Source organism: Macaca thibetana, chromosome 16, assembly GCF_024542745.1.
Source record: "Macaca thibetana thibetana isolate TM-01 chromosome 16, ASM2454274v1, whole genome shotgun sequence".
NCBI classification, from domain to species: Eukaryota; Metazoa; Chordata; class Mammalia; order Primates; family Cercopithecidae; genus Macaca; species Macaca thibetana.
The window spans coordinates 57,790,668-57,807,472 of NC_065593.1; the positions used below are offsets into that span (position 1 = coordinate 57,790,668).

Here is a 16,805-nt window from a genome sequence, read left to right on the forward strand (position 1 = left end):
CCCACAGGAGCTGCCATGGGAGCTGCTGCCAGACTCTGGGTGCTCAAAATTCCAGGTGGGGAGTTCCAGGTGCAGAGGATAAAGTTGCCCCAGGGGCTGGGGGAGTGTGAGGACAGAGCCAGTTGGTGTGAGTCAAGAGGAGGACATGGGTGTGAGCAGCTGCAGAGCCTCAGGAGTCCTGTCCCCAGCCATGTGGTTGCAGCCTTGTCAGTCATCCGGTCATGGCAGGGGCTTCAGAGGAGAGGGGGATGGGAGAGGTGGACAGAAGGGCAGAGGTTCTGGGGAAGTCTTGGGTTTGAGCCCCTTCTTGCATATGCTACCAGTGTTGAATAAACCAAAACATGAACTCACTGTGGTTCAACATGCAGGTTCATCTGCATTGCAGGAGATGTCTGCATCTATAACAGAGAGACTATAACACGCATATTCTTCTCCCGTCCTGGAATTTTCATCGGCGATCATAACTGCCACCCCTGCCATGCACTTTCACAAATGGGCTCTTATAATCCCACAACAGTCCTCTGACGGAGGCACGGCCATCCCCCCGTTTTAAAGGAGAGAAAGCGGCTGGGCATAGTGGCTCACACCTGTAATCGCAGCACTTCGGGAGGCCAAGGTGGGTGGATCTCGAGGTCAGGAGACCATCCTGACTAATACAGTGAAATCCCGTCTCTACTAAAAATACAAAAAAATTAGCCAGGGATGATTGCACACGCTTGTAGTCCCAGCTACTCGGGAAACTGAGGCAGGAGAATTTCTTGAACCTGAAAGGCAGAGGTTGCAGTGAGCCGAGATCACGTCACTGCACTCCAGCCTGGGCAACAGAGCAAGACTCCATCTCAAAAAAAGATAAATAAATAAATAAATAAGAGGAAGCTGAGGCATAGGGAAAGGTCACAGGCCTTGCCTGGCATCTCCACACCGCACCAGGAGATGGCTCAGAGCCAGGGCGGTTTGGAGATCAACCCTGTGCAGCCAACTGAAAGACGCCATCACACTCTGGACTTGGAATAGCAGGTACCCGGTGGGAGAGGCCTCCTCCAGACAGGTTCCTGCTGGATGCTGAAATCTGCCCTGGGTCAGCCTTCCCCGCCAGGGTGTGGGTGGGAGAACACCTCAGGATGGGACCTACGTCTGAAGCTACTGCCCCTGGCCAGCCCCACACGTGGCCTTTAAACTGACCCGATGACAGGGGGACAGCAGGGGGGATTTTTGAGTGAGTAGAGAGCTAAGGGCGAGTCTCAGCTCTTCTGTTAGTGTCACTGAACCTCAGTTCCCCTTGTCAGGGAAATGCTGCAACCCGCCCTGTGATGAAGGGGGAGGCTGTGGAATGGACTTGAGTTTGTAATAGCCTGCCTCCCTCTTTGAAAATGTCCCTAGGCCAGGCTGACCTCCACGGCACCCCAGCCTGATCTTAGGCCTTGTGGTTTACACCGGGGTGCCTTACACCCATCAAATGCATGGGGCAACAGCTCTCAGGGTTTACTCTGTCTGTTTCACAAGAGCCCAGGCAACGCAGTTGTCTGCAGGTGCCAGTGGTGCTGAGACTTTCTGCCTAAGCTCCTCACTCAGCCTGGGGCTGGCAAGGAGGACATCCACAGGGCCCCAGCCCTCGGCTCAGGGGACATCCTGAGAAGCGCAGTCACAGCCCTGCGCTTCTGCTCTCCTGCCCCACGTGGTGCTGTAGGCTCCCCACTGTCCTGAATTAGGAGGGATTCTGGAAGCTCTGCTTGGGTCTAGATCCTTGTCCTGAAATGTAAGACCTGTTTCCTATCTTTAAAATGGGTGTCATGGTGCCCAGCAGGCTGCAGACCAGAGGGTCAAGGAGAAAGTCTGCCTGACCCCACTGGCCCTGTGTATGTCCTTTCTTTTGTCCATCCCACCCCCTGCCCACAGCAGGAAGCCTCCTGAGCCACTCCTGTCCACCCAAGTCCAGTATTGATTTCCTACAGGAACCTTGTTCTGACACCACCACCCGCAACCTCAGGAGTGGACAGGGGTGCTCTCCAAGGTGAAGCATCTCCAGGTGCCCTTCGTGGCATGAAGGGCCCCAAGCAGAGGCCTAGCGGGCAGCCACTGGACCCCTGGCCTCCTCCCCTAGTGGCAGCTGGGGTCCTCGTCATGGGGCCAGCAGCCAGGCTGGGGCGGGTGGAGATCCAGAACCTCACCTCTGGCCCCGTGATCTCCTTAAGTTGTAGCTTCTTCTCTGACCCCAGCGCCAGGAGGAGCGCCCCAGAACTGGGCGACTACCCCGTGGCGCCTTGCTGGGGCGCGCCGTCCATCTCGCAGGTCTCCGAGGGAACGAGGACCTTGCGCCCCACCTGTCCGCTTCTCTAGGAGGCCCCGGCGCGGCTGCTGCCGAGCCCTCGGCTCGAAGCCCTGTGTCCGCCGCCGCTTTGATCCCGGGGGGCCCTGCTGGATAAAAGTCCCTGGCGGCTCCGCGCCAGCGCCAGAGGGGGAGCGCAGCGGGGCCGGGCGCACCAGCGGGACGGCGCAGGGCCAGGGGCGCTGAGAGGACGGGGCTACTGGGTCGCCCGCGCTGGCCGCGGTGAGAGCGGGACCCCAGGGCTGCGCGGGGTGGAGAGATACGGGCCGGGGTCCGAGTCCCCCACGGCCTGCTCTGGGCCTGGGCACTGGGGGATGGGAGGGACACTGGCGGCTCCAGGTGAGCTCGCCCGCCCCGCGCCCCCAGCCCGTCGGCCGCGGCCAGCTGCGCCGCGGGCGGAGTTCCCCGTCCCGCTCCCCCCGGCGGCGCGGAAAAGCCTCGCCCCTCCCCGTCGCCGCCGCCCCTTCCAGCTGCCCCGGGGGCGGGGGCGGCGGCGCCGGGCTGGCCGCGGTGAATGGAGCCGCCGGGGCCGCCCGGCCGCGCTGCCCCCCCACGGAGCCGGGCCGGGAGCGCCTCCGGCGGCCGCGGCGGGGTAGTCCAGGCCCCTCCGTCAGGCTTGCGGTTTGGGAAGAAAAGGCGATGCCTCCGCCAAGAAAAGAGCGAGCGCGGCCCCCTCCCCCCTCCGCCGAGCCCGGGCGGCGGCGGCGGCACATCTAACGCGCGGGCACCCGGGCCGCCGCGGCCCCCGCAAATAAGCCCAGCCTCGGCCCCCGCCGCTCATTGGCGCGGGCCGCAGCCAGCGCACCCAGACCCTGCGCTGCCCTCGGACGGCCGGGCGCGGAGCCCCAGCTGCGGAGGCCGACGGCACCCAGCCCCGAGAGCCTCGACGCCCAGCCGCGCGCGCGTTCTCCGCCAGGCCCGGGAGGGCGGGAGCGGGGGCGAGGGAGCAGGAGCGCCAGTGCCCCCAGCATCCCCGGCCAGGCACCCTCCGCCGCCGCCGCCTCAAGGCCGCCCGCTCCCCGCAGGTGGACGCGGCCATGGGCCGAGGGGTGCGTGTGCTGCTGCTGCTGGGCCTACTGCACTGCGCAGGGGGCAGCGAGGGCAGGAAGACCTGGCGGCGCCGGGGTCAGCAGCCGCCGCCTCCCCCGCGGACCGAGGCGGCGCCGGCGGCCGGACAGCCCGTGGAGAGCTTCCCGCTGGACTTCACGGCCGTGGAGGGCAACATGGTCAGCTTCATGGCGCAGGTCAAGAGCCTGGCGCAGTCCCTGTACCCCTGCTCCACGCAGCAGCTCAACGAGGACCTGCGCCTGCACCTACTGCTCAACACCTCGGTGACCTGCAACGACGGCAGCCCAGCCGGGTAAGGCCGGCGCCCTGCGCCTCCCCGCCCCGCCCGACGCGCCTGGTCTCCGGCTGGACCTTCCCTGCGGGCCGCGGCCGTTCTCTCCCCGGGGAGAAAGGGCTTCCGTCGGGAGCCCCGCAATGCTGGCCCCGAGGAGGGCCCGGCTCTGTGACTCTCCGTGTGGGGAATGGAGCGGCCCTGAAAGGGCTGGTCCCCGGCCAGCTCGGGCACTGACCCCTCGGCCTCCGGGCCCAGCCGCTCTGCTGGCGTCCTTCGGTCCCGGGGCGGGGAGATGGCAGCCCGAGAGCGCGCCTGGCTCTAGCGGGAACCGGCGACACCGGGGGCGGGAGAGGCTTGTTGCCCACCTCCCCACAGCCCCGAAGTAGAAGACGTGAGGCCGGGGGTCGGGGAGTGGCGGGGGCGCCCACGCGCTCAACAGGCCGAGGACACCCAGGGACAGCGGGAGACGTGGGCGTGGGGTCGGGGCTCGGCAGGAAGGCTCCCCCGCCGGGTCGGTGCCTCCCGCGCTCCCCGCAGCGTCCCGTGCCCCCGCCATGCGCGCTCCTTCCGTGCGGACGCGTTTCATGCTTCGAGAGCCGCCGAGCGCCCCGGGAGGACCGCCGCCCGCGCCGAGGTGACAACGGGACGCGCGCTGGGCTGGACGTGGGGATTTTCCACGCACCACAGCCCCGCGCGGCCCGTTCCCCAACCCGCGAGCGCCACCTCCCGGGATCGCCGCCGTCCCTGAGCTCCGCGTGGGCCTGGCCGAGGGCGCCCCCGTGCGACCGCCGCGCACGGCCGGAACAGGTGGCGCGTTCCCTCCGCCAGAGCTGGGCGCGCGGGGCGCGGCGGGGCTGCAGCCCCGGCCGACCCCCCACGGTGCGTCCTCCCCGCAGCTACTACCTGAAGGAGTCCAGGGGCAGCCGGCGGTGGCTCCTCTTCCTGGAAGGTGCGTCCGGGGTCGAGGCTGGGGGAGGCCGGGGTTCTCTGCGCGCGCGGGCCTGAGCGGTGGCCGTGTCCGCAGGCGGCTGGTACTGCTTCAACCGCGAGAACTGCGACTCCAGATACAACACCATGCGGCGCCTCATGAGCTCCCGGGACTGGCCGCGCACTCGCACAGGTCAGCAGCGGGCCCTGGAGAAGGCGGCCTCGACGTGAGGCCCGGGAGGAAGCCGCGCCCGCGCCCTGGAGCCCCAGCGAGGCCCCCGCCCCGCACATCGTGCCCAGCCCGGCGCCCGGGTTTCCTAAGAGCAGGGCGCGCCCTTCACTCTCGCCCTTTGGGGTCCATTCCACATTAACATTCAGGCGCTTACCCAGCAGTTCTGGCCCTCCCCGGGGTCAAAGCAGGGCAGGGGATTGAAGTCAAGGTCAGACCTGGTGTCGTAGCCCAGCCGGGCACCGTGGCCATGGTGTCTTCCCGGGGTAACTAAACCCGACTGCCCTGCACTTTCGCGGCAACCTTGATTCAGGCCAGCAGCACCAGCACACCTCCCTTGCTGGGGTCAAGTAGGAACCCCTACTCCTCGCCGGGGGTTCCCAGACCCATCCCTACACAGCCTCCTCCCGCTAGAAAGACCCACCGCCTCTGTGTCCCCAGGCACAGGGATCCTGTCCTCACAGCCGGAGGAGAACCCCTACTGGTGGAACGCAAACATGGTGTAAGGGGGTGCAGGGTCCTGCCTGGGAGTCCTGCCTGGGGGGTGGTTCTTTCCGGGGGTCCTTCCTGGGGGGTCATGTCCTGGGATGGTCTTTCTTGGGGGTCCTGTTCTGGATGGTCCTTCTGGGGAGGTCCTGTCCTAGAGGCATTCTGGAGGCGTTTCTTCCCTGGCGATGAGGGGGTCCTGTCCTGGGATGGTGCTTCCTGCGGGGGGGGGGGGTCCTGTCCTGGGATGATCATTCCTGAGGGGAGTTCTGTCCTGGGTTGGTCCTTCCTGGGGGGGGCTCTCTCCTGGGATGGTCCTTCCTGGAGGGGAGGTCTTGTCCTGGGATGGTCCTTCCTGGGGGAGTCCTGTCCTGGGTTGGTCCTTCCTGGGGGGTTTCTATCCTGGGGGTCTTTCTTGGGGGGAGTTCTATTCTGGGATGATCCTTCCTTGCTGGGGGGTCCTGTCCTCCGTTAGCCCTTCCTGAGGGGTCCTGTCCTGGGATGGTCCTTCCTGAGGGGTCCTGTCCTGGGTTGGCCCTTCCTGGAGGGGGTTCCTGTCCTGGGATGGTCCTTCCTGGGGGGGAGTCCTGTCCTGGGTTGACCCTTCCTGGAAGGGTCCAGTCCTGGATTGGTCCTTTCTGGGGGATGGGTTCTATCCTGGGGGTCTTTCTTGTGAGGGCTCTATTCTGGGATGGACCTTCCTTGCTGGGGGGTCCTGTCCTGGGTTGGTCCTTCCTGGGGGGGGGTCCTGTCCTGGGCTGGCCCTTCCTGGGGCGTGGGTTCTATCCTGAGTTGGTCCTTCCTGGGGGGCTCTTGTCCTAGGATGGTCCTTCCTCAGGGGAGTCCTGTCCTGGGATGGTCCTTCCTGGGGGGTCCTGTCCCGGGTTGGCCCTTCCTGGGGGGGTCCTGTCCCGGGTTGGCCCTTTCTGGGGGGGGTCCTGTCCCGGGTTGGCCTTTCCTGGGGGGTCCTGTCCTGGGATGGTCCTTCCTCAGGGGGGTCCTGTCCTGGGTCCTGGGGGAGGGGTTCTGTCCTGGGTTGGCCCTTCCTGGGGGGGTCCTGTCCTGGTCAGTCTTTTCTAGGGGTCCTGTCCTGGTCGGTCTTTTCTGGGGGTCCTGTCCTGGGGGTCCTTTCTGGAGGCTGCCGGGCAGCAGGCTCTGTGACAGGCTCACTCTGTTCTGTGTTGCAGCTTCATCCCCTACTGCTCCAGTGATGTTTGGAGTGGGGCTTCATCCAAGTCTGAGAAGAGTGAGTCCCCGACCTTCCCAGGGCACAGCAGGGCAGGGACGAGGCAGGACGGGGGGGTTCTGGGGAAAAGCTGACTCTCAGCCTTGTCTCACTTTCAAAGCCCTTGACAGTATGTCCCAGGATGCCTGACCCATGCATTCACTGCTCGCTTGTCCACGACTGTAGGGGGTCCTTATTTCTGAATATTCCCTGGGGAGGAGGCCCCAGCATGGCCTGGTGCACCCACCTTCCTCCAGTCTACCCCAGCCCCTGACCCCACCTCAGAAGATTCCCCCTAGTCCCCCAGCGGGGCAAGAACTCCTCTGCCAGCCATTCTGGGGTAGGAGGTGGTTCTCTCTGCCCAGGCCCCTACCTGAGGCCACCCCGTCCCTCTTGCAGACGAGTATGCCTTCATGGGCGCCCTCATCATCCAGGAGGTGGTGCGGGAGCTTCTGGGCAGAGGGCTGAGCGGGGCCAAGGTGCTGCTGCTGGCCGGGAGCAGGTGGGCAGGGCGGGCAGGGGCTGGAGGTGAGGGGCGAGGACGGTGTGCAGGGTGCATAGAAGGGGTGTGGGGTGGGGGTGTATGGGAGGCGAGGAGGGGGTGGAGTCTGTGCATATCTTGGCAGGTGGCTGGGAGGATGAGAGGCTGGAGCTGAGAGAACCCACATCATTGGGGACGTCTCTGAGGCCTGGCTTCAGAGTGCTGGGTAACCCGACGCTGTCTAGACCCCATGGTTGTTGAATATAGCGGAAGGTTCGGGCCGCAGGGACCTAGGTCGTTGGTTAGAGGTTGGCCATGGTGTAACACCCCTTCTCCAGGGCCCGGTAGGTGAGGATCACCCTTGTGGGTCCCTGTATCCCAGCAGGCATGCAGGAGACCCAGGGGACATATGGGGAACAGATGAAGGGGCCTGAGGCCATGTAGTTTATCTTCATTTTCAGATAAGGAAACTGAGTTAAAGAGACAGAGAGAGGAAAGGGAGGAGAGAGGGGAGAGCCTGGCTGTGTCAAGGACATGTGACCTGCCAGCCTCAGCCCTGGACTGCTCTGAAGGGGACAACCATGGGTCTTGCACATGAACAGAGAATGCAGAATGCATCCGCAGTTCAGAACGCATCAGGACTCCTGCCCACCCTGGGGCACGGGCTGACGCTGAGCAGACTCTGGGGGGAGGTGAGTGCCTCTCCCCAGCCACCTGGCCTCACATCTGGCCCTCCTTGCAGTGCGGGGGGCACCGGGGTGCTGCTGAATGTGGACCGTGTGGCTGAGCAGCTGGAGGAGCTGGGCTACCCCGCCATCCAGGTGCGAGGCCTGGCTGACTCCGGCTGGTTCCTGGACAACAAGCAGTATCGCCACACAGACTGCGTTGACACCATCACGTGTGCGCCCACAGAGGCCATCCGCCGTGGCATCAGGTGCGCCAGTGGGGAGGGCCCGTTCCTGCGCTGCAGCTCTGCCCCAAAAGGGCCTGGGTGGAGTGGCATCTGTGGGTGGGGAGCTCCGGGGCACGAGGCCCACAGCAGCCTAACCTGTGTTTGTGGCTCCAGGTACTGGAACGGGGTGGTCCCGGAGCGCTGCCGACGCCAGTTCCAGGAGGGCGAGGAGTGGAACTGCTTCTTTGGCTATAAGATCTACCCGACGCTGCGCTGTGAGTGGGCGGCCGAGCGGAGCACACAGGGCAGCAGTGGGGTGGCCACACTTCCTTGCTTCTGAAAATCCACCGTGGACTCCAGTCTCTCAGGCTGGGCTTAGAAACCACTGCCCCAGGCCCGGCGTGGTGGCTCACGCCTGTAATCCCAGCACTTTGGGAGGCCGAGGTGGGCGGATCACAAGGTCAGGAGATCGAGACCATGGTGAAACCCCGTCTCTACTAAAAATAGAAAAAATTAGCCGGGCGCAGGGGCGGGCGCCTGTAGTCCCAGCTACTCGGGAGGCTGAGGCAGGAGAATGGCGTGAACCCGGGAGGCGGAGCTTGCAGTGAGCCGAGATTGCGCCACTGCACTCCAGCCTGGGTGACAGAGCGAGACTCCGTCTCAAAAAAAAAAAAAAAAAAAAAGAAACCACTGCCCTGGTCCAGGGAGGAGGCCGGCTGTGTGCCAGGGGGACCAGTCGCTGCAGCGTGCCTGGGACTTGCCTGCCCTCAGCACTGACACCCCCCAGTCCCAGGCAAAGTGGGGCAGGTGGTCACCCTGTCTATACCGGGGGCTAGGGATGTGCTTTCGAGCTCATCCCCATGCTGCCCCTCCCTGCTGCAGAACCCCGGGCTGGTTCCTCCCCAGTCCCACACTCTGAGGAATGGTGAGGTTATGTGCAAGGGCATCATCACCAAATTTCGGTGAAAGTGGAGTCGCTGAAAACCAGGCCAAGGTCATGGAGGAGTTAACAAGAGCCCTTCTTCAAGGAAACGCAGTTTATGTAGTTAGTTAATTATGAACCTATGGATTATAAAAAGGCTGGTTTGAAAGAAGGAAGCCACATTCTGTGGGGGCTTATGACTGATACCCCTGGGGAGAGTTGGGCCAAGGCTAGCTGGCCTGTGAGCCTCAGCAGCACTGCAGGGGGCCGGAGGGGGTGCTGAGCTCTGAGCCTGGGGTCAGGGGCAGCAGCAGGGACCTGGGAGTGCTGAGCTCTGAGCCTGGGGTGAGCGGCACTGCAGGGGGCCTGGGAGTGCTGAGCTCTGAGCCTAGGATGTGGGGCAGCAGCAGGGGTCATGGGGAGGCCGAACTGAGCCCTGCTGCCCGCAGGCCCCGTGTTCGTGGTGCAGTGGCTGTTTGATGAGGCACAGCTGACGGTGGATAACGTGCACCTGACGGGGCAGCCGGTACAGGAGAGCCAACGACTGTACATCCAGAACCTCGGCCGCGAGCTGCGCCACACGCTCAAGGACGTGCCGTGAGTGCGTGGGCCCCGGGAGCCCCACGCCGAGTAGCTCCCTCTTGATTTACAAATAGAGGTCCTGAAAAAACAAAAGAAGAAAAAACAAAACAAAACAAAAAAAATAGAGGTTTTGTAGGCCAGGCACGGTGACTCATGCCTGTAATCCCAGCACTTCGGGATGCCCATGCAGGCAGATCACCTGAGGTCAGGAGTGGGAGACCAGCCTGGCCAATATGGCGAAAGCCCATCTCCACAAAATATGCAAAAATTAGTCTGGTGTAGTGGCAGGCACCTGTAATCCCAGCTACTCCAGAGGCTGAGGCAGGAGAATCACTTGAACCAGGAGGCGCAGGTTGCAGCGAACTGAGATCGTGCCACTGCACTCCAGCCTGCGTGACGGAATAAGACTCCGTCTCAAAAAATACACATACACACACACACACACACATATATATATGTATGTATGTATAAAACACCCTTTCTCTCTCTGTATATACAGAGAGAGACAGAGGTCTTGGGCCTGGCACGCTGGCTCATGGCTGTGATCCCACCCCTTTGGGAGGCCGAGGCAGCAGGATTGCTGGAGGCCAGGAGTCCAAGACCAGCCTGGGCAATACGGTGAAACCCTGTCTCTACTGCACATACAAAAATTATCTGCACATACAAAATTGTACTGCACATACAAAAATTATACAGGTAGTGTCACCTGTAATCCCAGCTACTCAGGAGGCTGAGGCAGGAGGATCACTTGAGCCCAGGAGTTCAAGGTTACAGTGAGCTAACCTTGCCTGCGGGAGGCAAGCAAGCTTCGATTGTACCACTACACTCCAGCTGGGGCGATAGAGCCAGACCCCAACTCAAAACAAAATAAAAGTAGAGTTCTGGATAGTAGCAGAATATTTGCCTGTCTGGGACAGCCTCCTGCCACCACCTGGGAGGGCCTGCCTGGAAGAGGTGGACTCTGGGCAGGGATTTGAGGCACAAAGGGATAAGGGTCAGCCGGGAGCTGGCTGACTAGGGGGAAGCCCGGGTCAGAGGAGCAGCTGGCAGCCACAGCAACAGGAAGGGGCAATGGCCAGGCTGGGGACAGCTCTAGGGGACTGGGGGTGGAAAAGGGGCTGAGGGGTTGGGGAGCTCACAAGCCACTGTCTCCTCTCCAACAGAGCCAGCTTTGCCCCTGCCTGCCTCTCCCATGAGATCATCATCCGGAGGTCAGTGTCCTTGCTCTGGGCAGCTTGTGTCCGTGACATCAACTTAAAAAGTCCACAGGTGGCCGGGCGCGGTGGCTCAAGCCTGTAATCCCAGCACTTTGGGAGGCCGAGACGGGCGGATCACGAGGTCAGGAGATCGAGACCATCCTGGCTAATATGGTGAAACCCCGTCTCTACTAAAAAATACAAAACACTAGCCGGGCGCGGTGGCGGGCGCCTGTGGTCCCAACTGCTCGGGAGGCTGAGGCAGGAGAATGGCGTAAACCCGGGAGGCACAGCTTGCAGTGAGCTGAGATCCGGCCACTGCACTCCAGCCTGGGCGGTAGAGCGAGACTCCGTCTCACAAAAAAAAAAAAAAAAGTCCACAGGTTCCTCAACCGCACTTGGCCTCCCATGGGCCTCTTCTTGGCCCTTCTAGGGGCGGGATTTCCTTGTAGGGGTGCCAGAGCCACTTGTACCAACAGCTGTATGGCAAGAATTAAGACTCAGCCCTGGGCTGGGCGCAGTGGCTCGCGCCTGTAATCCCAGCACTTTGGGAGGCCGAGGCGGGCGGATCACCTGAGGTCAGGAGTTCGAGACCAGCCTGGCCAACGTAGTGAAACCCTGTCTCTACTAAAAATACAAAAACTTAGCCAGGCGCGGTGGCTCAAGCCTGTAATCCAGCTACTCGGGAGGCTGAGGCAGGAGAATCGCTTGAACCTGGGAGGCGGAGTTTGCAGTGAGCCAAGATCATGCCATTGCACTCCAGCCTGGTCTCAAAAAAAAAAAAAAAAAAAGCCGCCTCAGTGTTGATGCCCCTCCCTCCATGTGACCCGCCTGGTTTTCCTCTGCAGCCACTGGACCGATGTCCAGGTGAAGGGGACATCGCTGCCCCGAGCACTGCACTGCTGGGACAGGAGCCTCCATGACAGCCACAAGACCAGCAAGACCCCCCTCAAGGGCTGCCCCGTCCACCTGGTGGACAGCTGCCCCTGGCCCCACTGCAACCCCTCATGCCCCACCGTCCGAGACCAGTTCACGGGGCAAGAGATGAACGTGGCCCAGTTCCTCATGCACATGGGCTTCGACGTGCAGACGGTGGCCCAGCAGCAGGGACCGGAGCCCAGCAAGCTGCTGGGGCTGCTGAGCGACGGAAGCTAGGCGGACCGTTTGGAGAAGATGCCAGCACTGAGGGGCCCAGCCACCACTGCCCCAGTGCCACCTCACCCCCACCAGCAGGCCCTCCCATCTCTTCAGGACAGGGCCCCAGCCGTCCCTCTGCCTGGGTCTGCCCACCACCCTCCCTGCCCCAGCTTTCCCTGCCCCTCTCCCACAGCCCAGCCAGAGAAAAAGGACCTGCTGTCATCCCCAGCTGTGACCTGGGGGCCCTTCCCGATGATGAGTGGGGAGCCAGAAGAGAAGCACTGGATTCCTCAGCCCACCAGCTCAGATAGCCCCCACCTGGCCCCGCCCATCAAGCCCTTTTATATTATTTTATAAAGTGACTTTTTTATTACTTTAATTTTTTAAAAAAGGAAAATAAGAAATATATGATGAATGATATTGTTTTGTAACTTTTTAAAAATGATTTTTAAAAAAGAGACAAAAAAGAACCTCACTGCTGGCGTGTTTATTTGCTTCATACGCTTCACACCTCTCCCTCCCCTCCCCGGCCCCAGGGCAGCAGGGAGACCCAGGGAGGAGCCATGGGGACTCCCCAGCTCCGACCCCTTCTTGGATGCACAGACTCAGAGCAGGGTCTCCTGGAGGGGCCCTGCTTCCCTTCAACCCTTCCGCAGGTGCCCACTTCCCAGGGCGGGTGGTAGTAGCTGCGTTTCTTTTTACTTATTTATTTAGAGACAGGATCTCGTGTTGCCGAGGCTGGAGTGCAGTGGCACAATCACAGCTCACTGCAGCCTTGAACCCCTGGGCTCAAGCAATTCCCCCACTTCAGCCTCCCGAATAGCTGGGGTTACAGGCACGCGCCACCACACCCAACTACTGTTTGAATTTTTTGTAGAGATGGAATCTCCCTTTGTTGCCCAGACTGGTCTTGAGCTCCTGGGCTCAAGCCATCCTCGCTGCTCAGCCTCCCAATGTGCTGGGATTACAGGTGTGAGCCACTGTACTTGGCCCCTTTTTATATTTTTTATTGGGAAGAAATTCACATAACAGGCCGGGCGCGGTGGCTCAAGCCTGTAATCCCAGCACTTTGGGAGGCTGAGAGGGGCGGATCACGAGGTCAGGAAATTGAGACCATCCTTGCTAACCCGGTGAAACCCCATGTCTACTAAAAAATACAAAAAATACAAAAAACTAGCCGAGCGAGATGGCGGGCACCTGTAGTCCCAGCTACTCAGGAGGCTGAGGTGGAACTTGCAGTGAACTGAGATCCAGCCACTGCACTCCAGCCTGGGTGACACAGCGAGACTCTATCTCAAAAAAAAAAAAAAAAAAAAAAAAAATTCGCATAAGATAGGACGAACCATTTCCAAGTGAGCGACTCAGAGGCATTTGTCACATTCAGAGAGCTATGCGATCCCTGGTTCTGTCTCGTTTCAAAATTCTTTTTTTTTTTTTTTTTTTTGAGACGGAGTCTCGCTCTGCCGCCCAGGCTGGAGTGCAGTGGCCCGATCTCAGCTCACTGCAAGCTCCGCCTCCCGGGTTCACGCCATTCTCCTGCCTCAGCCTCCTGTGTAGCTGGGACTACAGGCGCCCGCCACCTCGCCCGGCTAGTTTTTTGTATTTTTTAGTAGAGACAGGGTTTCACCGTGTTAGCCAGGATGGTCTCAATCTCCTGACCTCGTGATCCGCCCGTCTCGGCCTCCCAAAGTGCTGGGATTACAGGCTTGAGCCACCGCGCCCGGCCGTCGTTTCAAAATTCTTGCCAGGCGCAGTGGCTCAAGCCTGTAATCCCAGCACTTTGGGAGACCGAGGCAGGCAGATCACGAGGTCAGGGGTTTGAGACCAGTCTGACCAATGTGATGAAACTCTGTCTCTACCAAAAATATAAAAAATTAGCTGGGTGTGGTGGCATGCATCTGTAATCCCAGCTACTCGGGAGGCTGAGGCAGAATTGTTTGAGCCCAGGAGGCAGAGGTCGCACTGAGCTGACATTGCACCACTGCACTCCAGCCTGGGCAACAGAGCGAGACTCCGTCTCAGAAAAAACAAACAAACAAAAAACAATAAAAGAAAACAAAACCAAACCTTTTTTTTTTTTTTTTTTTTCTTTTTGAGACGGAGTCTTGCTGTATCTTCCAGGCTGGAGTACAGTGGCACAATCTCAGCTCAGTGCAACCTCTGCCTTCTGGGTTCAAGTGATTCTCCTGCCTCAGCCTCCCGAGTAGCTGGAATCACAGGCATGCACCACCATGCCCGGCTAATTTTTATATTTTTAGTAGAGATGGGGTTTCGCCATGTTGGCCAGGCTGGTCTCAAACTCTTGATCTCAGGTGATCCGCCCTCCTCGGCCTCCCAAAGTACTGGAATTACAGGTGTGAGCCACTCTGCCCAGCCCCTAGTTTCAAAACTCTTATCAACCCAGAACACTTCCTACCCAGCTGACAATTCCTTAAACGTTTCCATTTTATTTATTTCTACCAGGTCATTCGTGCACATGGTTCAAAATTCAAAAGACGCAGAAGGTATGAAGGTGAATGCCCATTTCCCCCCCAGCCCAGGCTCCCTGGCTCTGCTTCCAAGGGCAAACAGCGCTACCTTGTGGATATTCCCAGAGATCATTTTGTGAAAATTCCAGTAAACAGGTGCACACATTTGTAGGGACCAGCCCCACAGGGTCGGTGGTTTTTCTCCCCATGTGCAGAGACAAGAGATTGTAGAAATAAAGACACAAGACAAAGAGAGAAAAGAAAACACAGCTGGGCCCAGGGGACCTCTACCACCAAAACACGGAGACCAGTAGTGGCCCCGAATGCCAGGCTGCGCTGATATTTATTGGATACAAAACAAAGGGGCAGGATAAGGAGTGTGAGCCATCTCCAAAGATAGGTAAGGTCAAGTGGGTCACGTGTCCACTGGACAGGGGGCCCTTCCCTGCCTGGGAGCCGATGCAGAGAGAAAGAGAGGAGAGAGAGAGGAGACAGCCTATGTGCCATTATTTCTGCATATCAGAGACTTTTAGTACTTTCACTAATTTTGCTACTGCTACCTAGAAGGCAGAGCCAGGTGTACAGGATGGAACATGAAGGCGAACCAGTGTGACCACTGAAGCACAGCATCACAAGGAGACGTTAGGCCTCCGGATAACTGCGGGTGGGTCTACTGATATCAGGCCCTCCACAAGAAGGGGAGGACTACAGTCTTCTCTAAACTCCCCCCGGGAAAAGGAGACTCCCTTTCCCGGTCTGCTAAGTCGCGGGTGGTTTTTCTTGGCACCGACGCTACCACTAGACCACCGTCCGCTTGGCAACGGGTGTCTTCCCAGACGCTGGCGTTACTGCTAAACCAGGGAGCCCTCTGGTGGCCCTGCCCGGGCATAACAGAAGGCTCGCACTCCGGTCTTCCGGTCACTTCTCACTATGTCCCCTCAGCTCCTATCTCTGTATGGCCTGGTTTTTCCTAGGTTATGATTGTAGAGCGAGGATTACTGTAATATTGGAGGAAAGAGTAATTGTTACAAACTAATGATTAATGATATTCATATATAATCATGTGTATGATCTAGATCTACTATATCTCTTGTTGTTTTATATATTTTATTAGACTGGAACAGTTCGTGCCCTCGGTCTCTTGCCTCGGCACCTGGGTGACTTGCGCCCACACACATTGACATGCGTGCAATTTTTTCTTTTACACAGATGGCTACACATCACACACTGGTGTCTCCTCCTCTTAACACTGTATCTCAGGGTGCGCAGCAAGCTGCCACAGGTGTGACAGTCCAGGGCCTGCGGAGGGCTCTCCTGCACACTCAGGTGCGAAGGGTGCTCGTGCACAGCCTTGTCGTGTGGTCATCACATTGCATAAGGGCGAGTACGTCTGTGGGCTAAACCCCAGATGTGGGATTCCTGGGACAAGAACATGAAGCTCTAGCCTGTCTCCCCAGCACTTTGGGAGGCCAGGGTGAGATGATCGCTTTGGCCCAGGAGTTTGAGACCAGCCTGGGCAACATAGGGAGACCCCTGTCTCCAAAAAAAAAACAAAAAATTAAAACATTGGCTGGGGGTGGTGATGCACACCTCTGGTCCCAGCCACTCGGGAGGCCGAGGTAGGAGGAATCGCTTAAACCTGGGAAGTCACAGCTGCAGTGAGCAGTGATTGTGCCAGTGCACTCCAGCCTGAGTGACAGAGCAAGACTCTGTTTCAAAAAAAAAAAAAAAAACAGGCCAGACGCGGTGGCTCACGCCTGTAATCCCAGCACTTTGGGAGGCTGAGGCAGGCGGATCACTTGAGGTCAGAAGTTCAACACCAGCCTGGCCAACATGGTGAAATCCTGTCTCTACTAAAAATACAAAAATTAGCCGGGTTTGGGGGCACACACCTGTAATCCCAGCTACTTGGGAGGCTGCGGCAGGAGAATTGCTTGAACCCGGGAGGTGGAGGTTGCAGTGAGCCGAGATTGTGCCACGGCACTCCAGCTTGGGCGACAGATCAAGACTCTGTCTCGAAACACACACACACACACACACACACACACACCCCTCTGTAGTTTTGATAATACCAAGGTCACACCAACGCCAACCTTGGGCACCGTTGTGGGTGGAGCTTTCTAAGCAAAGCATTTCATGCCAATTGTTATGTGATCCCCAAGTAGCCCCACAAGGTAGGTTTCATTATAAATGCCAGTTTACAGGCCAGGCACACTAGCTCATGCCTGTGATCTCAGGACTTTGGGAGGCCAAGGTGGGTGGATTGCTTGAGACCAGGAGTTTGAGACCAGCCTGGGCAACACGGTGAAACCCCATCTCTACTAAAAATACCAAAAAAAAAAAGGCCGGGCGCAGTGGCTCATGCCTGTAATCCCAGCACTTTGGGAGACTGAGGAGGGCAGATCACAAGGTCAGGAGATCGAGACCATCCTGGCTAACACGGTGAAACCCCATCTCTACTAAAAATACAAAAAATTAGTTGGGCGTGGTGACAGGTGCTTGTAGTCCCAGCTACTTGGGAGGCTGAGGCACGAGAATTGCTTGAACCCAGGAGGCAGAGGTTGCAGTGAGCCAAGATCACAACACTGCATT

At 59.4% G+C, this 16,805-nt stretch overlaps 3 protein-coding genes across 3 annotated transcripts in view; 2 read left to right on the top strand and 1 right to left on the bottom strand.

The window, feature by feature from the left end:
* ASPSCR1 (ASPSCR1 tether for SLC2A4, UBX domain containing) overlaps nt 1-8,691 on the bottom strand; it is a 65,866-nt gene extending 57,175 nt beyond the window's left edge. Inside the window, exon 1 of the mRNA XM_050764016.1 lies at nt 8,688-8,691. The gene's annotated coding sequence lies outside the window, so the exon portion shown is untranslated. The remainder of the gene's footprint in view (nt 1-8,687) is intronic.
* NOTUM (notum, palmitoleoyl-protein carboxylesterase) lies at nt 3,106-12,220 on the top strand. The gene is made up of 11 exons (XM_050764034.1): nt 3,106-3,686; nt 4,565-4,617; nt 4,693-4,788; nt 5,266-5,326; nt 6,498-6,556; nt 6,935-7,037; nt 7,759-7,950; nt 8,083-8,183; nt 9,280-9,427; nt 10,576-10,623; nt 11,457-12,220. The coding sequence occupies exons 1-11, from the start codon at nt 3,364-3,366 to the stop codon at nt 11,761-11,763; spliced, it is 1,491 nt and encodes a 496-aa protein (XP_050619991.1). The 5' UTR covers nt 3,106-3,363; the 3' UTR covers nt 11,764-12,220.
* SIRT7 (sirtuin 7) overlaps nt 6,019-16,805 on the top strand; it is a 50,436-nt gene continuing 39,649 nt past the window's right edge. Inside the window, exon 1 of the mRNA XM_050764044.1 lies at nt 6,019-6,022. The gene's annotated coding sequence lies outside the window, so the exon portion shown is untranslated. The remainder of the gene's footprint in view (nt 6,023-16,805) is intronic.